The sequence below is a fragment of the Motacilla alba genome, chromosome 1A (genome assembly GCF_015832195.1).
Source record: "Motacilla alba alba isolate MOTALB_02 chromosome 1A, Motacilla_alba_V1.0_pri, whole genome shotgun sequence".
In the NCBI taxonomy this organism is placed as follows: Eukaryota; Metazoa; Chordata; class Aves; order Passeriformes; family Motacillidae; genus Motacilla; species Motacilla alba.
Window position 1 is genome coordinate 14,106,622 of NC_052031.1, and position 24,531 is coordinate 14,131,152.

General features: G+C 41.0%; 2 protein-coding genes across 3 annotated transcripts in view; one reads left to right on the top strand and one right to left on the bottom strand.

Moving 5' to 3' along the window:
* The first annotated feature begins 5,997 nt into the window (after positions 1–5,997).
* On the top strand, positions 5,998–23,362 carry HBP1 (HMG-box transcription factor 1). Of its 2 annotated transcripts, none has more exons than XM_038153488.1 (11): positions 5,998–6,127; positions 9,974–10,166; positions 11,251–11,485; positions 12,287–12,419; positions 13,193–13,304; positions 13,424–13,536; positions 13,883–14,039; positions 14,607–14,751; positions 17,008–17,337; positions 20,581–20,722; positions 22,264–23,362. In XM_038153488.1, exons 1-11 carry the CDS (start codon positions 6,113–6,115, stop codon positions 22,279–22,281), a joined length of 1,593 nt encoding a protein of 530 aa, XP_038009416.1. In that variant the 5' UTR covers positions 5,998–6,112; the 3' UTR covers positions 22,282–23,362. The 2 variants fall into 2 exon arrangements, with proteins under 2 accessions (XP_038009416.1, XP_038009417.1); XM_038153489.1 differs by lacking the exon at positions 5,998–6,127 and adding an exon at positions 6,792–6,975.
* COG5 (component of oligomeric golgi complex 5) overlaps positions 23,178–24,531 on the bottom strand; it is a 175,160-nt gene continuing 173,806 nt past the window's right edge. The window contains exon 22 of the mRNA XM_038153486.1: positions 23,178–24,225. Within this exon, the coding sequence (XP_038009414.1) occupies positions 24,111–24,225 (115 nt within the window). The 3' untranslated portion in view covers positions 23,178–24,110. The remainder of the gene's footprint in view (positions 24,226–24,531) is intronic.

A 24,531-nucleotide genomic window follows, 5' to 3' on the forward strand; every position in this document is an offset into this window, starting at 1 on the left:
GGCGAGCAAGATTTCCTTGAGCCTACTGCTGATGCCATCACTTTTGAAATGTCAAATGACATTGTGCTCCATGAGGTTTAATTCAAATTCATCTGAAATAAACATTTCTGAAATAATTCCCTTCTGGATTTCCTGTTTAAGGTCCAGAAGTGATCAACTGTGGAAGTCTTGAGGGAAACCTCTGAAGAGTACTGTGAAACCATTTACAGCCTAAACCACTATCACTCCATTTTCTTCCCTCAGGTTGTCTTTTCTATTCAGTAAAGACTATTCTGCTCCTTGCTGGAATGGTGGGTTTAGGTTTTTTTTTGTTGTTGTTTTGGTGGTTTGGTTTTGTTTTGCTTGAAATGTTTGGTGCTTTAAGCTTTCTGTAAGGTGACCCTGTGACAGCTGTGTCATGATGGTACCATTTTGTAGTCCATGGCACACTTGCCCTGACAAACACTATTGTTTATTCTGTATCAAGAGTTACCAGATGTGCAAAATCAGTATCTTCTGGTCATCCTCCACAGATCTGACAATTCTTAGTCTTCTTTTTTTCAGATGCTTACTGCATCTGATAGCATTTCCTTGCTGGAAGTCATTTTGCCACAGAATAGACATTTTTACATGTTCTTAAAGTTTTTATATTAGCTCAGAGCTCTTTTTATCCAATCATACAGGAGATGATTATAGGTCTGTAATTTTTTTTTTCACTTCTAAGATACTTTCCTGTGTCTGCAGTTGTCAGCTATTACTCCAGGGAGGAATTGCCTGTTTGTATGCTGAGTCTCTACAGATCTGTGCCTTTGACTGTCTTACAAAATTTAGGATTATTTTCAAATTGTTCTGAGAGTTGTATTTTCTTCAGATATATGCCAAGGCTGTTTCCAAGTTCTTAATCTACTTTTTGGCTCAGAAAGATGCTTAGCAGGCTGGACACTCTCACTTCATGGACTGAAAGGAAGCTGAATAATCTTGGTAGGGTATGAAAAGCCCATAGAAAATTAGATTTTAACATTGTCTCTTCCTTCCCACCATTTCTTTCCCTCAAAATGATATTTCTCCTGGCAGCCAGATGAAGAGCCAGTGGCAGTAGGGGGTTCTAAGGTGCGTGGAGTAACTGGCTAGGTCTGTGCTGGGACACAGTGGTGTGGTTGGCTGCGCAGCCACTCTCCCGTCCTCATCCTTTGTCCCACCCCTGCCCCTTCTCTGATGACAAATCAAAACGAGCTGGAGTGCAGTTCTGGCATTGCCCTGGCTGTGTGAATACCGTCGGTAGGGTTGTGTTCCTTCCAGAGAATTGGTAGAGGCCTAAGTGTGTCTGGCAGAACAGGGAAAAGATGAAAACCAAACTATTACATAAACAAAGCTGCCCAGTCAAGACCATATAAAAACCCTGCCATTAGCTTCTACTAGGTCATTGTGATGGTATCTGCTGACTCAACCTTTTCTTACTGAGGTAAATTAAATTAGAACAGTCTAAAAATAGCATAATTCATGATATGAATACTTTGTCATGTCTTCTTTGACAGTAATGAATTATTTCAGCTGAGCAGCTTTGAAGTTTTGGGAGAGGATAAGGCTCTGTGCAGGTCTCTGTGGATGACTAATTTCCTGGCAGCCGAGTGAGCCTTTGGGACCTGCTCCCTCACATCTCTGAAGATGCTGGAAACTCAGTTCTGATAAATGTCTTACCTAGAAAAATCCATCCAACTTACCAAGAAGCTCTCTATTCTTTTTCTCTTCATTGCTTTGTCCTTGTGGGGTCAGATGGTGTGGTGCCTATCTTAAGCCACCTTAGCTAGACTGTACCATTGTTTTTTTGGCTGCATTTGTATGGCTGTATCTATCATAGGAAATTTTATGTGCCTGAGACTATTGGCTAGTACTGAATGGCCAGCATTCATACTATTTTCCAGTATTTCTCTGGGCTCATTTATAAGCTGTTAAGGATGCTTTTTTTTCAGCTTTCCATATGGGGTGGCCATATACAGATGACCAGCTGAGAATAGTCCTTGGCCTATGGTGGTTCCCAAATTGTATCTGAAAATTATTAGCTATTGGCCTGTGCAAAAATTGCACAAGGGCTATTCTAAAATTAATCATATACAGTCAGGTGATTGTATTCCAGTGCCCAGAAACACTCACTGACATTTTAATTTACCAACCAGTACAGAGGAAACCTACAGGTTTTCTGTAATCTCTTCTTGATTTATTTTTCTGCAAGCTTTGAGTTGGGATGGAGGAGTTTTTTATTTATCACTCTTCTGGTTTGTTTTATGATATGTGAAGCCTTTATATTTTTTCTAATACTATTGCCAGTTTCAGTCTTGCTCTGTTTATAGGTAAAAATTTTAGCTGAAACTGGAATCTGTGCCATAATGACAGGAAATAAATTTCTCATTGATTCCTGACCTGTCTTGGAAGGGGAAAAAATAATCCCTGCCCTGTTATTTATTCTATTTCTCCTCAATTTGAGTCACTGCAGGAGGAAAGTGGTATTTCTCTTCTAGCACTCAAGAGATAACTTCTTTCCTGGGAACAAGAAGTTTTCTTTTCCTTTGCTCTTCATTCCCAAGAGCATCTTCTGTGAAGAGATTGAGGATGTGAAGTGTGGGATGTCTGTAGGAAAGAGGACAGAGCCAGCCACCATTGCAGCAAGCCACAAATCGCCATTGGAAGAGGGAATGAGTACAAATAGCTTAAGGAGATACACAAGTCACTGTGTGAGGAGAAAAATTGATTGAGAGGCAGAATGGCTGCAGAAGAGATGTTGCCATGTTGGCTAAGAGTAGGAGCTCTGGTGAGTGGAGTTCTTCTCATGTCTGGGGGACTGTTTAGTTAATTACGGAGGGTGGCTGCCTACGTGCTGATGTGAAAGCTCCTGTAGCAGGATTAAAATAATGATATGTTGTATTTCAGAGTCAGCAGTAACAGCCATGTTATAAGGGCAGGATTGACCTTGGGACAGGAAGGATTAAAAGTGGAGACAGGCACAAACCCAATATATAACATGTATTTTACTAAAACAACATTGACTGAAATACCACTAACTTTAAAAATCTGCTTTGTGGCTTCTTAACTTTGTGCCTGGCAATTTTAAGAGGCAAATAGCTAAGATGCAAATTAATCAGTATTTTCTAATTGTAGTCTCCTGTTTGTTTAGTGCTTCTTGGTAGCCACCTGTAATGTGACAATAACTCAAGACTCACACTTCCAAGTCCCCCACCTTATTTTCTACCTCTTACAACAGCAGAAGCAACTGAATCAGCAAAGCTACCAAGAGTGCCTGTGTTACACAGCATTGATTCATTCTCTGAGCACCCATTCATCTGGGTATGGAGTAAGGCAAGGTAGGGTGTGTGGAGGGGGAGTAATGATTTAATTAGAGACCAGGCATTCAGAGCAAGGAGTATGGCATTGACATAATCTTAATTCTGAAATGTATATGATACATACTTGCCTTGAGCCAATGGGTTAGTGAGTAAGCTTTGCTAGTTTTGTGTGTCTTGCTGGCATCTACTGCATGGACTACCCGTCCCTTTACTTATTTTCCCTTATATCCACACTGAGTAAGTGTTAACTTACTGCATGCAAAGGAGAGGTAGATTTGAAAACAAGAAAGCTGTTACACGTTTCTTTTTAGAATTTCAAAACAGTTCAGACATTCATCTTTACAAGATTTTAATCTCAGTCTTAGGTAGGATTCATATTTTTGTGCTTTCTGGGTATGTCATAGATTCCAGAGTGATATTGAGGTTCTAATTCAGCAATGGTATTTACTTGTCTAGACCTGTGTGTGGAATCTGGGCCAGTGGATCTCAGAGGACCGGGCTTCAGAGCTAACAATCATGCATGAAGCTTTTGTAGAGAACTGTGAATCTTCACAGTAAATAGCTGTGAAGCTATTTTTTTTTTTGGGGTCCAAAAAGTACATAGCAGGGTGGAAATGTGCTCTGTAAGAAGATTCATATCCTTTAGGCGAACAGACTTCTTCTAAAGAAAGATGGGACTTCAGAGAGGATTTTGTATCTTCTGCAGCTGCTTGATCAGGCCTCTGCCATTTCCATCTCCCACACTGTGGCAGAGGGAGCTTTCAGAAGAGCACATTGTGAGTTTTACGTGGCAAGGGCTGTACCACAGGCACAGAAGGCAGTTTGCAGAGTGGAGACATCTGCATGCCCAGGGCTTCTGCCCCTCCTCAATCTGACTGAAACACATTAAAATGCCCAAGAAGCTTAGATGTCTCTCCAAAGAGCCTAAAGGCTGTTTAGATGTGTAAGGGAGATCAAAAGAGAAGGGGAAGAAACACAGCCTTAAAATTAATTTTATTGTGGAGTGGTGTAATAAAGATGGTTCCTGGTTTACCAGCTTTCTATTTATTAAAAGAATGTATGTTAGAGATGGGATGTCATGAAAGCTTTCTTATATAAAGATGTATCAGTTACTTAGAAAAAGTCTGAACTGTAAATATAGGGAAAATGTGAGCTTGTGGGATGTGGGGTAGACAGCTGATATTACAATAAGCTGTCTAGTCACTTAATATTTGATTCTCAGTATTACTTTTAAGATTATTTTCCTCAAGGTACTTATTTAAATAATATTTTCAAATTGGGAATATGTAAAGGTCATTAAGCACAGAAACGTTTGAGTTACATTCCAATGGGATTCACTTTTCTACTTCCCTTTAAAGCTAAGCTTGATACAGAGAGTAATAGTTTCCAGTTCACACTGCAGAAGATACTGGGTGTTTTTCAGAGCAATATCTGTCTTCAAACAGTGCCTACAGCTGGCAATGACTTTACTGACAGGCAAACTATTACTTCATGGAAAAGGAAAATCTCAAACTGATGTGCCAACGACATCTGCAGACTAAGTAAGTGTGTCATGATGCCAAATACAAAGATGGTATAGTTTCCTTTTAAATTGTGTTACCTTTGTAGGCCTTGGAGGCCTGTGGGAACAACAATCCAGCATTCCCTCTAGTGGCCACTAACCAAACAGGGAACCAGTTCGCTTTAACTTGTGTTATTTTTTTTTTTTCCTTCTTTTCATGCAGTGCTATGTTAGCATCCCTGAAAGGCAGAACTGGCACAGATACCAAACAACAGCAAAGGTTCTGAGACAGGATTTAGGACACATTCTCATTTCTGGAATGATGTTGACAGCAGGCTAAGAAAGAAGTGCATTTGTTGGAAAAATCCCAACAGTTGCAAAATATTATATCTGTCCTCAGTTTCTAAAATATGTCTATTTCTGAATTGTGCATGTTCTTGCTTTGTATCACATCATGCATAGTAATCAATCTGTTTTGTGACAAAGATGTGGTCTCTGGAGGAGTCTTGTCTCTCAAGTCTCCTGGAGTTAATGGGTAAAAGTGGGAAAAATGTCTTAATAGTAATGTCTAACCAAACCACACTGTTATTTTGGCAATAAATGTATGGGACTGTCTGGGAAACACTCCTGGACTGATAAACTTGCACGGATTTAATTTATTTTCTCCTCCCAACCCCAAGCTGTACTTTGGGCCTAAGCTCCCACCAGTGGCTTTTCAATGAAAGAGCGGCGAGGGACGAGGCCAGCGCGGAGGCCGAGCGCAGCTGCTGACTCACTGCCTGACCTTTAGCAACCTCCTTTGCCCTCCGCGCCGCCGCCGTGGCTGGGGCCCAGCGCGGGCCCGCTCCGCCAAGCGCTGCCGGGCCGGCGGGGCCGCGCGGGGCGGCGGGGGGCGCCCGGCCGGGCACACGTGTCCCGCGCCGCTTGTTTACCATCGCCGCGGCGCGCGGGGCATCCTGGGGGCTGTCGTCTTATCGCGGGCCCGTGGGCAGGCGCGGGCGGCCGTGGTGACTACAGCTCCCAGAGTGCTTCCGCGCGCGCTGGCGGTGACAGCGGCCAATCGGAGCGCCGCATGGGGGTGATTGATGTGCGGCGCGGTGCAATCCGCTGTGCGGGAGAGTCAAAACATGCCCGCCCTCCGGGCGGAGTCCTGACAGGCAGGTCAGCCAGCCAATAGGAAGCGGCTACGAATTGAGCAACGTCGCCTCTGGCCACTCAGCGCCCGAGTTGCCCCTGTAGGGGGCGGGACCAATCATGAGGACGGGGCGGGGGGGCAGCCGAGGGGAGCTCGGTAATGGCGACGGGTTCGGTAAGTGCTACAAAGTTTCGAGCTGCCGCTTTTGGGGTCTGCGAGGCTCCGGCGGGGGACGGGAGGGGTTCGGTAGGTCAGACAGCAGTGATAGCGGTCGCAGGTGGAGCCGGAGAGGTCGCGGGGTCCAGTCTTTTGACGGCGACGGGAACAGCGGACATTGTTTACTGTGCGCCTTTCCCTGACCGGTTCCGCGGAGCCGCCACCCTGCCGCACCGCTGGGTTTAAACTCACGGGGTGTGCCGGCCCTCTTTGTGCCCTTTGAAACCACGAAAACAAGCGGAATAGGGGGGTTGTCCCCCCGCTTGTTTTCCCCGGGGAGCGGCTGCCCGCCGCGGTCTGTCAGAGCGAGGGCGCCGTGCCCGCTGCGGGCGCAGCGGCCGCGGGGGCCGGGCGGTGTTCGGGGCGCCCGTGGGTGCGGGGGAGCCGCGCGGGGGGAGCGGCGGCCGGGGCGCGGGGGGGCCCCCCCGGGCCGGTGTTACGCAGTTCGAATGAATGGGGCCGAGCGCGCGTGCGCCGTGCGGCCGCGGGTGTAAACAAGGTCACGTGACGGGCGGGGGAGCCCCTGAGGGGCGGCGGGCGAGGGGCGCTCGGGGGCCGCTCCCGGCGCTCCGCCGCCCCCCGGCCGCCCCGGCAGCGCCGTGCCCAGGGGCCCGCCGCCGGGCCGGGGCGGCGGGGGCAGCGCGGCCCGCCCTGCGCCAGCGAGCAGGCCGCCCGGGCTTCGAAAACATGGTGAATCACGCCGTGCCTCGGCTGCGCGCTCTGGCACGGCCGGGGATGCGCAGCGAGGATTCCTGATCAAAGCAGCTGCGCCAGGAAAAGTCCCTGGTGTAGATCCAGTCTTGCCAGTATGTTGTGTTTTGCTTGGAGGAGCTGTTCTTCAAATTAAACTTCGTCCAGCTTATTGCTCAGGCGTATTGCTGGCCTGAAACTTCGTCAGTAGGCTGGAGGAAGGAAGGCAAATAGCAGAAGGAAAAAGCCACGGGAAGCACTTCCACCCAGGCATTCCTGCGCAGTGCGGTTTGGGTGGATGCTGCCCAGTTCCTGCTGAGCCCTTTCTCGGCCACAGTCTTTATTTACTTTTCTCCCAAGTTTATTTTTGTCCCTCAGAAATAGACGAGGTTCAATTAATAAAGTCTTTGTTAGTAGTGCCATTTGTTTTAGTGTGACAAATTCACTTACTTTAAAGCACAAGGTAATAATTTCATTTAGCCTCCAAAGACAGCCGCAGTAATTACAGTCCTGTGAAGCATGGTTCTAGACAACATCTGACACAACAAATTTTCAACATGAAGTTGAATTTAAAAAAATCTCTACACGCTAGTTAATGACCAATCATGTTCAAACCACTGAAAGGCTGAGGAGATGAGAAGGACATGATGTCCAAAGCAGGCTTTAATCAAGTGGAATTAAAAAATTGAAAAATAAAGTTGGGCACTTTGTTTTTCTTTGTAATTCTCTTTCAATTTCATTGTAATTCATTTACTAGAGGATTTTTTGGCTTTTGTACACAGATGGCTTTGGTTTGGAGAAATTCTTGTGACTTGGGGAAATAACTCATTTCTCAAACAAGTATCTTTCTTGTCAGACCAGCATTTTGTATCTGTACCTTATCTCTGACCTTCAGAGTGTTGGGATGCCAGGACACGGACTTTCAAGTCTTGGCACCTGGCAGGAAGGAAGGAGAAGGTAACGTTCTAGAAATAAGTTTGCTTCTTCATTTTGGAAGGAAAATGGGAAAGGAAGAGAGGAAAAAATAGAGGGAAAAATAAAACAAACAACAGGGCAGAAGGAGGGAAAGACGTAGATAAGCCAGAAAAACAAGGAGTGGCTTTTCAGAGTTGATTAGTTGGAGATAATCTTCAAGGTCCTGACCTATACTACTGAGGTCTGGTTTTTCTGTTCAGAAATAACTGAGCTGTCTGCTCTTGTGGTGTTCTGTAATTTTACTGTCCCTCATGGATGACAGGGATATAAATTTTGTTAAAGATATTTTCTGGAGGTGAAAATAATGTCACTGATCGTTTGAGTTGTGTGTTCTCATTTCTGTGAACTTTCTTTTCCACCTTAAAATCAGAATAAGCTGATGTAGCTTTGTAGTAGTGCCATTTGAGTAGAATCAAACACTGTTTTATGTTTAGCATGCAAGTTTATGTAAGTTTTGCATATATTTGAAAGATTAGGAGATCAGAAGGTTAGATTAGGAGATCAGAAGGGTAGAAATTTTCCAGCCAAAACCCTCCTGGATGAGATCCTGTGCAACCTGCTGTAGGCAAACCTACTTTAGAGTAGAGAGGGGCTGGACTAGATGACTTCCAACCCAGTCATTCTGTGATATGAAAATATTGCACTTTTCTCAGCTATTGTTGATATTTCTCTAATGTAGCTTACTTAGTGGATGTGCATATGGTAGACTTCTCAGGTTTTCTTTCTTATGAGCTGTATTCTGCTTTTTTGTGAAAGACTCATGATTATTTTTTCAAGGAGACTTCAATAAAGTACCAGCTAATCATGTTGTGGTAGCTTTAATTCATCCTCATCTTAAAGAAAAAAAAAAGTAGATAACCAAATTACTAAAGATTGGAATAACATTGTTTACCGTGTTTTAGAGACAGTGGTTGTGTAGAATAAGCACACAGTTCTCTGCTGAAGGTGGTCTAACATAGTGGGTTTGGTATAAATGTTACTTTACTAGGATTTGGGGAAATGAAACTGAAGGGAAATCTTCCAGTAGAGGCATCTTTATCTTTCCATTTGCAGCACAGTGAAGGATGTTAGGAGTCCAGTGTGTTTGAGACTCTTCCTGGAGGCCACAGATGAGAGGGTAGTGGAAAAGGCTTCTGCAGAGACACCAGTGCTGAAAGGGCAACTGGGGAAAACGTGGGCCTGATCCTAAATGGCAGAGGAGGCCTGATCTCACAACGTTGAGGACAGCATTTTTGCTTTGAAATCATTCTCCAGGCCTGTTCCCAGGTTCCTCAAGTCCCTGGGTGTAGCAACTTGCCTCTGAGAGAGCAAGACACTTCTTTGTCTGTGGTAGATGCAGAGCAAGTGAGGGGCAGGCTGGTTCTGTGAGGTGTCTGTGCATGAGGCAGTGGCACCAGATGGGATCCCTCCAGGCCAGTGTCAGTCGTGGGTCACAGAATAGTTTAGGTTTGAAGGGACCTTAAAGGTCATCTAGTTCCAAGCTCCCTGCCATGGGCACGGATGTATTGTGAGGATGGTCTCCGAAAAGCAGTGGATTTGGTGGCAGGATGGCTCCCAATAACGGGAAGAAAGAAAATGTCACACCAGGCTTCAAGGAGGGGGATGTGTGAAACTACAGACTGATCAGCCGTAGCCTTCAGGTGTTTTATGGGGCACATTCTTCTGACAGCCATGTCCGCCTCTTTGTAAGGCAAGAAGTTGTGTGGAATAGCCAGGACAGATTAGCCAAAATCAAATCTTGTCTGATTGCCTTTTGTGATGGTCTGAGTGGCTTAGGGTACCAAGTGAATGTTGTTTATCTTGGCTTGAGTGATGGTTGAGGTAACTCCAGGCTCTTAAAGGCAGTGGGCACAGGCTGTGGGAAGTTCAAACCTGCATGAGGAACAGCTTCTTTACAGCAAGAGTGGCTACTGGAACAGGGGAAGTGCCAGGGGGTCTCCATTCTTCAAGATACTAGAAACTCAAGTGGCCAGGGTTTTATGTAAGGATTGTACAAGATTGTGCCAAGACACCCCTAAAATTTGCTGTGATATTCAACAGACTAATGAGGATTGAGGGCCCTGGTAATGAAGTAGTATATCAGATGCAACTTAGAACAGTTCACATGTATACACATTTCTAACCTCTGTGTTTCTAAAGTCAGATACTTTGGAGCGTCCTAACATGGTGTGGGAAGTGAAGACAAATCAAATGCCTAATGCAGTTCAGAAACTCCTTCTGGTAGTGGACAAGAGAACTTCAGGGATGAACGACTCACTGGAGTTGCTGAAGTGTAATGAAAACCTGCCCTCTTCTCCTGGATATGCATCCTGTGATGAGCACATGGAACTTGGTAAATAACACGATTTTTTCAGAGGAAACTGAATTCTGAAGTTTGTTTTAGATTTCCTACACTGAAATTACTGGAAGTTGATTGAAAGAAATTGCTGATTTTTAACTTTTGTAGAGCAGGGAATTGTGACATCCAAAGGTATTTGCAGTCACTTTTCCCTTTAACCCATTTCCAGTTCTGACACACTGGCCTGTTGACTCAAATATGTTCTTGAACTCCGAGCCACAAATTTCTGCTTCTAATCCCCAGAGGAGCAGGGTTTTTTGGCACAAGAAAAACAAACAGAAAGCTCAAGAGCTCCTCCTAAAGGAATCATGTTGCTTTAGATCTGCAAATAAAGGTTCTGGGATAGAGGAAGATTAGTTCTTACTGATTGGACAAAAACAGCATATACCTTAGAAAGCATCAATATGATCTGTGAAATATTAACACATTTAATTTAAATTGTGGAATGATTAAGAATAATGATACTTAGTTACATGACAGCACATAGCACAGATTTCTGTTAACAAGCTGGGATCTTTTCTGTTTCTCTGTATGGGATAGGAAAAGTGTATATTGTTGATGGGAATTCACCCTACCAGGCTGTATATCCAGCTTTCATGATTTATTTAATCTGAGTCATTTAACTTTGGTTCCCTGCTGGAAACCTTTTACCTTGAACATGGTCTGATGTTGAATTTTTTAGTGTCATACCTTCAAGTACAGATTAATTTAGTTGTCTGTTGTGGAATATTTTTGTATTTTAGTGAAGCGTGTTTTTTTTTTAATAATACTGCAGTACAGTTCTGTGTAAACTGGTCAATCTAGTAAAAACTTGAAAATCAGAACTACATTTTTATTTAGTTACCCAATTTTTTCTTAAATTTCTTGTGTGAATATATAATTGACTGGAGATGTTACTATATCTGTGTCCATTTTTATGAACAGGGTTTGTGAAATGTTGGTAGTTGTCATATGAGAAAATAAAATTACTTTATTGTGGTTCTTTTTTTTTTTCACCAAATTTGCAAGTTTTGGTGTCAAATTGAGTAGACAGCAAAGAATTGATTATAATTATGGTAATTTGTGCATTTGTTTGTAGATGATCTTCCTGAATTACAGGCTGTGCAGACAGATTCTACCCCACCTGCACTTTTTCAGCTTGGTGCTGATGTTTCACATCAGGAATGTTCAAGGCCTTCATGGAGCCAACATACCTCAAACAGCAATCCAGAAAATGCTTATTCTTGTGAGAATGGGGTGAACTGGTTGACAGAATTAGCAAATATAGCCACAAGTCCTCAGAGTCCTTTGATGCAGTGCGCTTTTTATAACAGGTACTGACACTCATTTCAGTTTTGAACTACAGAGATTTATAATCCTGTCTCCAAAATATTTCCTTCACTCTTTGAAGGAAATATTTTGACTTTGAACTGGAGCCCTATTGTTTGGTCTTTTTATTTGTTCTGTGAAAGTATGCCCAGACCTCATCTCAGAGCCTGGTGCAAAAGCTGCTTAGTTTCCAGCTGTGAATGACATAGGATGATGTAAAGACACTGCCTATCCACAGCAGGCTCAGAAATTATGGACATTTGCCTCATGTGAATCAGCAGATAAAAACTAAGAGGAATTTCTACATTAAATTCTCAAAGCTTTCTAGTGCGCAGACTTCAGGATTTTTTGTTTTGGGTTTTTTTTTTTTAAACAGCTAGTTGGAAATCTAATGCAATGTGTATTTTAGTGGTAACTGTCTCAGGTTTGTGATCTGTAAGGCTGTGAGCAGCACGTGTGGGATCTTGGAAATTTCTGGGCTTCACTTTTTATTGTCCAGCTTTTCTTAGGTTTTTAATCAGAAAATTTGTAAAAACCTGAGCATTGTGCTAAGGAGATGCCACCGTGGAAGTAATACTGTCATTTGGGTGCTATATGGAACCTATGCAGGAGTTATGCTAAGCGTTCTTTTTGCCTGAGCTTGTGCCCTTTAATCATCCCGTTGAAATACTAGTGTGTGGGAGGTTTGTTTGGTGTTCAGTTCATGCAAACAGAAATATTTGCAATAAAAGCATTTTAGAGTAATGGCAGCAAAGTCTCATGTTGTCTTAATCTGAGATATTTTAAAATACATGTTTCTATTGTAGATCATCTCCTGTTCGCATAATAGCAACAAGCAAAAGTTTACATTCCTATGCACGTCCTCCACCAGGATCTTCAAACAATGATCCTAACTTCTCCAAGAATGATGTGGATGAAACACCAGTCAGACATGAAAGGGTGAGTTGTTCTGAAACATTTTTAAAATAAACGTATGAGCAATGGGTTACATTTTTTTACAAGGGAAGCTAGCTTAAAAAAATCTGTTTAGTGTTAATATTACTGCTTTTTAGGCCAGATTTTCTGTTACTTTTCTTTTTACCACACAGGGTAGGCTTGTAGTGCTACTTCATATTTTTTGTGACAAGATCACTTTCTAAGAAGGCTCTGCTTCTATTGTGATTCCTTTTACAGCAATCTTTAAAACACTGTTATCTCATTTGATGCTTCAAAAGGAAATATGGATCCCTCTCCTTTGAGAGGCACAAAACCCATCAGTCCTGTGTCTCCTTTTCCCATACATTAATTGGTATCTGAAAAATTTGTCTGTTAACAACAGTGAATTCTCTCCAGGGATTTATCTACAACTGCCTTGAGCCTACAGCTTTCCAGTAACTGGACCATAGAGTAATGTGCTTTAAATGATTCTGTAGATGACTAAGGAATGATGAGGCGTAAAATGCTTACACATGAACGTAAGAAAATCCATAGGGATGACATGAATCTCAGAGAAGGAAACCCAAAAATGTCAGGTTGCATCTCAGAAAAGCAGATGAAAGAATCCATTCACACTTACTGCATTCCTTTAATCTTTGTCTTCATGTTACATTCCTCTTAGTATTTAAGTAAAATGATGCCACAAGTGCAAATTAGAGACTGTCTTAAGACATGTAAGACCAGCCCTAAAATGCTCTGCAGTAAAATACCGACACCATTTTGCTTTCTTTTAATAGGCAAATAGTGAATCAGAATCCGGCATTTTCTGCATGTCATCACTTTCAGATGATGATGATTTAGGATGGTGCCATTCCTGGCCCTCAACTGTCTGGCATTGTTTTCTAAAAGGTAAAATAACATGTGTCATGAAATAAGTATTTGTTTTATCTTGTAGGTTTCTTTCCTTGTAGCACAGACTTTTTAACCTAACACTAATGTTCTTCTTTTCCTTGAAAAAAATCTGTTAGGCTCTCGCTTGTGCTTTCACAAAGGACGCAATAAAGAATGGCAGGATGTTGAAGAGTTTGCAAGATCTGAAAGCTGTGGAAAAGAGGAAAATCTCCCAGTCAGTCCTTACAAGGTAGTTGTTAGTTCTGACAAACTACCTGCAATACCTGTAGCAAATACTTTGTTTCTTACATTCCCCCTCTGCCTTAATTACTGTCTCAGGAAAATAGGTTGACATTAATGTTGTTTAGAGCTGATCACTCTGCTGTTTGTGGGTCTCACAGAAAGACACTTGAACTGAATTAATTTATGTATGTTTTGAATGTATGTCATCTTTATTAATTTCTAGCGAGATAGAAACGCAAATTAGAATATTGTTATTTTTTAATACAATGTATGATGATGAGTATACACCTAGAGTATGCACAGGTATATGCTTTTCTTGGGGGAAATGTTTTGAACTGTATGTGTGTTAACAGGACTATGGTTCCAATGGTTTGAAGTTGATTTCTCATGAAGAAAGCATTTCCTGTGGTGAGTCAGTGCTGAAGCTGACTTTTGATCCCGGCACAGTGGAGGATGGCCTGCTTACCGTAGAATGCAGACTCGATCATCCCTTTTATGTTAAAAATAAAGGTATGAAATACCTCAAGTAAGCTTGGTTGCATATTAAAATATTCTCAGAAAGTGACTGCAGATTTTGTTGGCATCCCATAATGTTCATGAAAGTGATAAAAGTTGTGGTGTAGAAACAGTTTACTGTCTTTCTAAAGAAATCTGGAATATGAACAAACAAAAAACCTGTAAAGCCATAAAGCTCCTGGAATACTGCCTATCTCATAAGGAAAGATTTTATTGAGTGTATCAATGGAGCTCAGGAAAGCAGAAAGGCCGGGGTGGGGGAGACAGGAAAACTGCAAATAAGGGAGGCTTTTCTCACTTGCTAAAAATGGAACTTCTGGTGGTAAAAGTCTCCAGGATTTGATTCTTTTTTTGCTAGAAGGAGATTTTATTTGAGATAAAAATAAACTGTTTACAATAAGAATTACCTAAGTAAGTTTCTGATTTTTCTTTTGTGTGAAAGAAACTACATCAAAACATTTTTATAAAAAAATTATGTAATTTCAAGATACAGGATTGCTCCAATAAAGAACTGGAGAGATTGTCTGGCCGTTTGTCTAATTTAACTCTTTACCACTTCAGGTTGGTCATCTTTTTATCCAAGCTTGACTGTGGTACAGCATGGCATTCCATGCTGTGAAATGCATCTTGGAGATCTGTGTCTACCTCCTGGACACCCTGATGCCATTAACTTTGATGATTCAGGTGTTTTTGATACATTTAAAAGGTAATTTTTGGATAAAGTGGCCTCAGTGGTTCTTGTATTTAATGAGTAGGCACCTTAAGTCTGGAAGAATTTTAAGCATTATATAGAGGAAAGAGAATAGTTTTGGCAATACAAGATAAATGATAGGGAAAAATTAGTACTAGGAAAGCTGTGTAATTATGTGCTCTGCTAAACTGCAAAGTAGTGCCTTGGAGTGAAATAACTTTTTAGCCTGTTTTTATGATAGTTTAAGGCAGATTAGATAAAGCAGCAAAAATAGATATATTGTCTTTATAAATTCTCCAGGCAAAGTGGATTATGTTTGAAAAACCTAGTACAATTTTCTGATAATAGTGTGTCTGCCAGCTGTTATCTCATGCTTCATATGCAACAATACGTCTGAATTATCTGAGTAGTTTCTTAGTGGTAAATGCATGTGCAGTGGCTCTAGAATACAGTGTGCTCATAATCTTATTTTTGTGTATTGTGTTTTTTGGCATTATTTTTATTAGATTAAACTTCCCTAACTTCAGAATTTGATTCACTTTGGGGTTTACCTGAGCTAGAACTTCAACCAGATAACCTTCAGAGGTCCTGTTCAACATAAATTACTAAGATTCTAAGGAAATAATTTTTCCATACTATTTTGAGATTTTAAGGTTTAGTAAAATCCATCTTTCCCTATGATGTCAGTGTCTTTTTAGCATCTGTTTTTAATCTAGTCGCACTTTGGTTTATTACAACAGAAAAAAAGGAATTTAAGATGCTCTTTGCAGTTCAAGCCCTGGGAGCTCTTGTATGATTTCAGTGTGGCATAGAACAAGTTCAGATTGCTTGGCTTCACTCATTTGCTCTCTGAGTGTTTTTCTTAACTCCTGGTTACTCCAAGTTAGCTGTTAGAATCATGGTAGCTACATCTCACTGAAAAATCTGCATTTCTGGCTCCTTACTAATTTGCAGCTCAGCTGAATACTGCCTTGTACTTCAAATTCCTTGTCTCTCTGGGCAGAAGGGAGTGACTGAGTAAGGAGCATGCAGCAGCTGCAGCTGTGATAACAGGACAGAAGAACTAAAAACAAAATTCTGTTTCTGTGTTATGGGAAGATTAGAAATAGGAAGGGTGCTGGCCTGTTGTAGAACAGGTCCTTTCTCCTTATCTTGTGATAGCCTGCAAGATGGTCAGCATTATCCCTTCTTTGCTGCTTTGTACTTTCCTGAGGGAAAAGTTTGGCTCCACTCTTCTGTGTGGTTCTGTCCCACTAGAGGAGCTTCCTTTGCAGATGGGGGCTGGACTGCCACATGCAGTATTTCCTTGCCAGTAGTTCTACTTGGTGTTCACAACAAAGCTTTTCAAAACCCTTATTTTGGCCATAAATCATGCGACTATAGCCACACTGAGCAATAGGTACGAGGAGCCTTAGCATATATACCTTCTATGTTTACCTGTGGTGTTAACTTAGTGGTTCAGATTATGATCGAGTAGCCCCTTTCCAAGAGTGTTTTTCCCAACTGGAGATGGTAACAGTCTGTGGAGTAAAACTGCTTCTTTAGTGATTAGAAGTTAATTGCAGTTGTTGGTCAGCTAAAAATTGCAAGAGTTTGTCGCATTTGGAGGTGTGAGTTTATGGAAACAAGCGGCCGAGGCTGTTTGCGTCCCTCGAGGAGGAATGTCGCGGTGTCGTCACTAGAGGGCAGGCGTTGGCCAGCGCAGCGCCCAGGAGTGCCGAGCCACGGGGCTCTGCAGGGCTGCAACCTCGCCGGAAGCTTTGCCTGTAAAATAGGATCTATTCTGCCCAGAGAAGTTATTTGGACTGAGGTGAATATAGTATAATATAATTTATTCTAATATGGCGGCTTCATATTTGCCATTTGTATGTATTTGCAAGTGAATTCATAGCATTTCTTTCCTTTCTGTACCTGTCATTTACTGATCAGATTTGATTTATGGTAAGGACAAAAGCAGAAAGAAAAGAGTGTGTTTAAAAAGAGAATGAAGTTTTAAGACACAGTTTAGTTAACAGATACATAGCTGAGGAAAGTACATAGCAGAACATGGAAAGTTGCAGCCTTCATCACACTGAAGAAAACACTAACTTACCTGCCAAAGTCCTGTCATTTTTTGGTTTTCACACTGACATCCACATCAAGCACAAATCATTATGTCACACAAAAAAGGGCAAAATACTAGAATTGTAGTAAAATTGAAGAGTGAACAGATATTTAGGGGTTGTACATGAAAACTACTGGATGGCTTTATGATGTGTCTTTTCCCTGTAGTTACGATTTTACCCCGATGGACTCCTCTGCAGTGTATGTGCTCAGCAGCATGGCTCGCCAGCGTCGCGCTTCGCTGTCCTGTGGGGGAGCAAACAATCCAGATGCTGAGAGATCAGAATGCAGTAGTAAAAACTGTGCCTCTGCTGCATCGTCACATCTTTCCTCCAATCCTTTGTACAGCAAAGCTGGCAAAAGCCACAGCTCAGGGACTGCAAGTACTGTGAGTGCCACTTCTCCAAACAAGTGCAAAAGACCAATGAATGCCTTCATGCTTTTTGCCAAAAAATACAGAGTTGAATACACTCAGATGTATCCAGGGAAAGACAACAGGTAATGATACAAACTATAGTTTTGCTATTACTGGTGAGTTAAAAGAATATCTGTGTCTCACTTTAAGATTTATATAGGCTAAATGTTGCATTTGAAATAAAACGTGTATATTGTTTTAAGAATAAGTTTTGAAAGATGTTAACATAAAGGGTGGTTTATGAATGGACTGTGAATATTTTCAGTACTCAGTGAACTCAATACAAACCATTTTTGGCAAACTTACCTTCTGATAAAACATTGGGGTAAAGCAACTGATACACGTATGTGTGCACTGGCAGAGGCATAAATACAAAACTGTTGTTTACAGTGATGTGGTGCTCTGCTCGTGTGCTGTAATGGAAAAAAGGGAGTTTCTGGTTCTTCTAATTAAGTCTTGACATATTATTGCAAAGTGGTTCTGAAGTTACAAGCATTTATTTCCAGTCTGTGGATCCTACTGAAGAGTGGAGTACTGATCAGTTAGAGTACCTCAAAGATCATCATCCATACAGCACATTGCCAAATTTTTCTTGTCCTGAAGGCATTCAACTGTTGGAACTTGCAGGAAGAATTGTATGACTGTGTTTGGGAAACGAGTCTTTGTTAGTTTGTTCCTTTGTTCTTAATCTCTAGCATGTTTGCTTTTAAACACTTTTTGTTAAGATTTTCATTACATATATTTTAAGTAATATTTGGTGCTAATTGTGCATATGTGAATAGAAACCAAAATACACAAACATGGACTGATCTTACCATCAGATTTTTTTACTGTATGTAATTTTATAAAAGCTGTTACTGTAAAAATGGCATTGTGACATAAAAATTCTTGAACTAAATCTGGTAAAAATTAAAGTTGGCAGGGCTTTGAAAGGGGTTTTACTATTTTATAATGTTCTAATAAGGAGGCTGTAACTGGTGCTGAAATATAAAATCCTGCCAAAGAAATCCCAGCCAGTCTTGTGTGTCCTGACAATGATGTTGTGTAATGTTTATAGTAAGTTCAGTGAAGCAGATCTGCTGCCTTCACACTGATTGCAACTATCAATGAGAAATGGAACAGAATGTCAGCCAGGAAAGTTTATGATGGTTATCAATTTAGTTGAAAATGCTGATTTCAAATGGATGCAGTGAACTGAAGCTGTGGCTGCATGGATGTGAAAATGAACTAAGTATTTGTGAGCAAGCAGGATAGTGAGCAGGTTTACCTTGAAGGAAAGGGATGACAAAGTTACAAGTACGGTTCAAAATCACTGCTCACTGTCCTGCTTGGGAGGCAGTGCAGTTTTTGGCTGCAGTTCCATGGCATCCATAAAACACAGGGTGGCAGAAATAGCATTAGTGATTATTGATACAGGCATTCAGCTACTGTCACTAATGTGTTGCTGAGGCATTCATTAATTTAGCTGCTGTGAGGCAACTCTCATGTTTTTTAAATGTAAGTTTGTGTCATTTTCAGATTACCGTGTAGCTCTTACAACATAGTAGCCACTTCTGTACAGTGGGGTTCTTATGTTTAAGGCTGTTATTTCCTTATGGGAGTAAGAAATTACAGAACTTGAGGTATTCTGAGTTAAGTGGCCTATTCTGAGACAAAGCAGCTCAAGGCATGTCAGCAAGACAGTGAGCTTGTAAACATTCAAAGCACAAGTCAAGAGTCACCTGATACTTAAATGGACTGCAAGATCCTGTATGAAAAACTGCTGTTAGGGCTGCACTTGTTTATTTTCTAGATATTCTTCACTGTAACACTGTAACTGTAGTTGAACTTGGTTGTGTGTTCAGAAATTCTTTGAGTAGTGGACCTTCTAGAGATGAGGGAAATTATATTTTTGTTTAAAAGATTTCATGGTGCAGACCTGCTCTCTCTGGGTCACCGTGTTCATTCCTGAGGGTGTGAGTGATCTAGTACAAGCTGGTGACCCAGAGCAGACAGCTTTCTGGTGATATGCCTCTGGATACTGTCAGAAGGTGAAAAATCTGCTAATTAAACTGGGTATGTTTGCTTCTGATGACAGACCAAAGATACGGGTTCTCAGTTTGGATAGAAAACCAGAAATTTCACTGCCAAAGAGACAGGCTGTGCAAATGGGTTTGGTGGCGATGGGTTGTGGTGTCCCCTGGAGGAGTTTGCTCTAAGGAGTCATCAGAGCACAGGGCAGTGCAGACTCAAGGGCAGTCTGGGCACCTTGGATGTGGTCCCTGAGTGCTCTGCAGCTCAGGGAAACCTGAACAGCACCACACACCCTTGCAGGAGTCAAATCCAGGTTTTTTTTCTGTGGTGCAGAACAGCATTCAGGATTCCTGTGTGTGCCATGTTATGGAAATAGTTGATGACACTCTAATTGTCTTGACTCTGTCTGAATATCTCTGCTGCCATCAAGGAACTTTATTAATAGGAGAAAGAAAAGGACTTAGTTGTGTCCACCTTTTTCTTAGAGCCAGTCACAGAACCCTCATTGCTGTAATCTGAAGCCAAAGTACAAACCCCTTTGTAGCTTTAATAGTCATTGATAAAAGAGCTGTTGTTTAGAGATTTTCATTCAGCTAAAAGACGGAGTTAAAGCTTTAATGGGATATTGATCCAACATTTGGGAGTGAAGTTAAGCAATATGGCAGGCTAGTACAGAGAAATGTTGTCAAAAGACCTAGAGGTCTTGTAAGGAAAGCAATTAATTCAGTTTCTGGAAATGGTGACAGATATATTAGAACAAACGGTTCCATTTGCACAGGAATGGGAACTTGCTAGTATGTTCACCCAGGATGGATTAAAGGTAGAAGAAGCTACAGATATTGATTAAATAGACATGGGGACTTGCAGTTAATCAAATATTTGGCTGAGGTCATATTCAGTTCATTGCTCTAATTATTAGAGAACATATTTTCAGCAAATCTGTCATATGATCTTCTAGTATGAAAGTAGGGCAAAACAAATGTGAGTTGCCATTTGGTGGTGGTTTTTGTAACATCTCTATTTTGCTGGTTTATGCCAGTTGCTGTATGTACACCCTTTGAAATGTTAAAATGTGCACTGACCCATGCTCAGCTAACACAGAAGTCTTAGCTGTTTATCTTCTCATAGTTCTTTTAGTAGTTAATCACAAATATGATTATTTCATTTTTTAACATATAGCTGATTTCTTCCTTGTGTGTTAATTCCACATTTAACCCACATATTTTTAAAGTGTTCGGATAAAAAACAAAACCAGTAAAATCCTGGTATTTCTTAGCAGTGTCCTGACTGTACTGTAAACATTTATCTTGCAGAGCCATAAGTGTGATACTTGGCGACAGGTGGAAGAAAATGAAAAATGAGGAAAGAAGGATGTACACACTAGAAGCCAAGGCCTTGGCTGAGGAGCAGAAGCGTTTAAATCCTGACTGTTGGAAAAGAAAACGAACGAACTCTGTATGTTTGTGAAGCAGGTTCCTCATGCTGTTACATGTGTTCAGACGGGTGGCTACAGTGTGTTTCGTTCAGAATAAGCTGCTTTCTTAGTAGCTGAAACCTTCATTTACTCCCCTGTGTTGTGTAAGCTGCTTTTGGCAGTTTGGCAGGAGACAGATGAGGAGAGGGTCTGTCTGAATATTTTATGAGAGTTCTGAGGATTCTGTTGTACTGAAAGTTAGTGTGCTTGTGAAATGCAAGGAAGGGCACGCGTTTTTTTGCTTTGAAGTGAGTTCGTAAGGTTGTACCTGAACTTTTTTATCTTGCCTAAAAGCTTTTTCTTTACCTTTTTCTAGTTTTCTTACTCATAATTTATATCAGCATATATGAAGATATTGAAGGAGCAAAATAATTTTTCCTTGTGAATCCATTTCATTTATTAGTCTGTCCAACTGTAAAATAAATACAGCAGATAACACTACTTCTATAGGAAAAGAAATTGTTTTCCACTTTGTAGAAAGCTATCAATATAAGAGTCTGCAGCAGTGTATTAGTTGGTGGGGGATGTATTAAGAAAGAGAAGGGCTTTGAAGCTGAAACATCATGTAAAGCAAACACCAAAAAAAGGAGATTCTGCTTGTTCAACTAGAAAAGTAGATTGGAAGGAAAGAATCACTGAAGTGCACAGTGCTTGCCAAGTTCTTCCGTTTAATGGCTGGGTAGGAGCTTGAAGGGTGGTGTGGACTTCATCTACATGGCTGGTGAAACCTTCCATCCATGTGGTGTAATATTTCATCCTCAAGTTACCCTTTGATGTGTAAATGAGGCTTTTTTCTCAAGAGCATATGCAAGTGTTGCCTTAAGACTGAATAAGAAATGCTCCAACACTGAGTTGCTTCTTTCTGCTGCACATACTCTCTGCAGTTTCCAGTCCCTTGTTGCAGAAGGTTCCACCAAATCCCAGCTGCTAGGAACAAGCTGTTTTTCTGTTCACTGCATTCTATTTTAATCAACAGTGACAGCTTCTGTTACATTTCCTTGTGGGTTTAGTTAAAATAATATTATTTATTTATTCTGCTCTTAGACTACTGCAGTTTTGAGCTTTGGGTGGTGAGATCACAAGCTCACCTGTGAGCCTCAAGCAACTCAGAGGCGTGTTTGTGTGTAGCTGAGTAATGATGGGTCTGCCTCAGTAGGGCTTTCCTGCCCTGCCTTGTAGTAGGATTTTCCTTGTCCCTACAGTCTTCAGGCCAAGAGAAGAGGATCTGTAGAACCCATTGCCTCAGTGTTACAGCAGGAAATACCCTTTATAATTGTTCCAGTTCAGGGAACTGAGCTGTTAGCAATCTGGTAACCTTACTCTGTAATGACAGTGGGCTCCAGGCTGTGACATAGAAGTCATGATGGTCTTTTGATGTTCAGGGAATAAAACTGTCTGTTTTGGCCTTTTTGTTTTCTTCTGAATAACTGACCAATGATTAGAAATACTTGTGGCTTTGAAAACAAGTGTTGGGCCCTTTGCCTGGTAATCGCTAACCCGATTTTCTCTTCTCTTTTCTCAGGGCTCACAACAGCATTAAGCCAGAATTTTCCTGGTAACTCTGTATTTACAAAATGGCTGTTGCTTGATGGCAAGAAGATGCAAGATCAAGGTCTTACTATTTGTTGTGACTGTGTGACCATAAAATACTGGCACCATCGTGGAAATGATCTGAGTGCAGATTTGCTTTTTACAATAGAACATTAAGTAAGCTAAAAACTATCAGCATTTTAAACCAAATTGCCTTATTTTTCTTCCAAACTTCATTATGTATCAGGTAATATAGGCTTGAAAATGGATATCCTGTGGTGCTAAAGTACTTTAGAAAGAGGCGAAGGAGATATGTATAAATGTTTATTTTTAAAAGAAAATGTACAAAAAGGGGAATTTTAAAATATGTAACAGCTGTTTATATACATTGATTCTTATTGCTGATTAATATGTATTGCACAACTGTATTATTAATTGCGATTCTGGGGCCTGGGATTTTCTGAAATGGCAAAGTGTATTATCAGCTTCCAGCTTCCCAGCCTGCCCTGCTGCCAGCAAGTTACCAGAACGTGGGAATGGAGGGTGTGGTGTGATGTAGCAAGGGAGCTGCTGCTTGGGATGCCACTTAGAAAACTTGTAGCCACAAGGGAGATATTTTTGCATCAGCTGGCACTAGTTAGAGCTGTCGTTTTGTGGTGGAAACAATGGCCCGGACAGGATGAAACAATAAATAGCGTTATCTCAAGAAAAGTGGTGCTGTTGAAATCATCACCATCATAGTTATAACTCTGTGTTTTGTCTTTGCCACATATTCTACAATATTTTATTTTGCCATAAGACATCTTTATGGTGGGGGCAAACTTTGCACTTAACTATATGTGCAAGACTTGCACTTTACTTTTTTTTCTCCTCCAACTGTCTAAAATTAGAGCAGCTGCGTTAGGATTACAATTGCTTCTGCTGTGAACATTTACAATCATGGCTTTTCCTGTACTAAACAGCTGTGCGTTGGTTTTTTTTTAAGAATCACAACTGTAAATTTCAGTTTATGACACGTCTACATGATGTTGCCCCTAAGATTTTGGCACACTATATTCTTGTATATTATTTCAAATAAATTCATTAAAATTTGGTGTTGTGTATTTTATAAAATGCAGAAGACTAATCATGAAGTCAGCCCTGCAGCAATGTGCACATTCTGCATGGAAGTCTTTACGTGAACCCATCCAAAGTATATTTTAATGCTTTGCCATTAGGAAGCTAGTGAAGAAATTCAAATACTATTTTCAGGATTGGATAGTTAATGTTCTTTATTACAGTTTAAGCAAGAAGAGTTGAAATCAATATAAATTATTTCTAAGCAAACAGCAGTGCAAGAGAGAAGCATTTAGGTTAGTTATAAATATTTTTCCTTGTGTTAAAATTAGTGATTTTTAGATGGAAACTGATGATTCAAACGTTTCAAAAGTACAATTTTCTGAATACAGCTAAAATGTATTCAACTGTTTAAAACTCTACTTGTAGGAAAAGAGCTGCTTCCTTATTTGAGATATTCAGCAATTACACTGTAATATTTGAGTTCTAATTTTATACTTTTCTAAATTCAAAAGGAATGCTCAAGAATGTTTCAATTAGATGTAGACTTACAGCACATAAAAGTTGTACAATTTCCTTACAATATTTCTGTATAAGTAAGTTCCTGTAATGTCAACATAAAGCAAGAAGACAGAAGTTTCAGACATGAAGTAGGTAAACGTTTCATTGTAAAGCTGGTGTACTTGGGGAGGATTTACATGAACAGTGAATACCTCTGTGGCACCAAAGCCCCCAGCTGTGTCACCATCCATTCCCTGGTGTGAGAGCATTGTCCAGGTGTGTTCACTGAAGGCTTGACATGGCTTTCTGCAGCAGCTGGACCATTATGGGATAGACTGGTGCAAACTCCTTTGCCTCTCTTGTTCTCACTGATTGAACATAAGCTTCCAGTGCACCACTAAAAAAAAAAAAAAAAAAAAAAAAAAGTAAAGTAGCTAAAGCAATTAAGTACTGTAAATTCAGGATCTGCAACAGAAATTAATTGCCTTCTTCCCTCCTGCAAAATTTTCCTCAGATGGTCCTACTTGTCTGAGGAAGGAAGTGAGCAAGGAAGGCCTTGCAAAGCTCTATATAATTGTTCCATGATCTTCATCTCCTTTCTTGCATGTTTGAGGAGCAAACAAGTTAACATTTAAATAAGCAGCAGCATGTTGCAGATGGCTTGAAATGACAGCTCTGACGCACAGACTCGGGCTCAGTGCTG

Bases quoted from the DNA above. Each gene is read 5' to 3' on its own strand.
- HBP1 (XM_038153488.1), top strand. The intron at 14,040-14,606 runs GTATGAAATACC...TTACCACTTCAG, and splicing joins CTTTTATGTTAAAAATAAAG to GTTGGTCATCTTTTTATCCA. The intron at 17,338-20,580 runs GTAATGATACAA...TTTATCTTGCAG, and splicing joins TATCCAGGGAAAGACAACAG to AGCCATAAGTGTGATACTTG.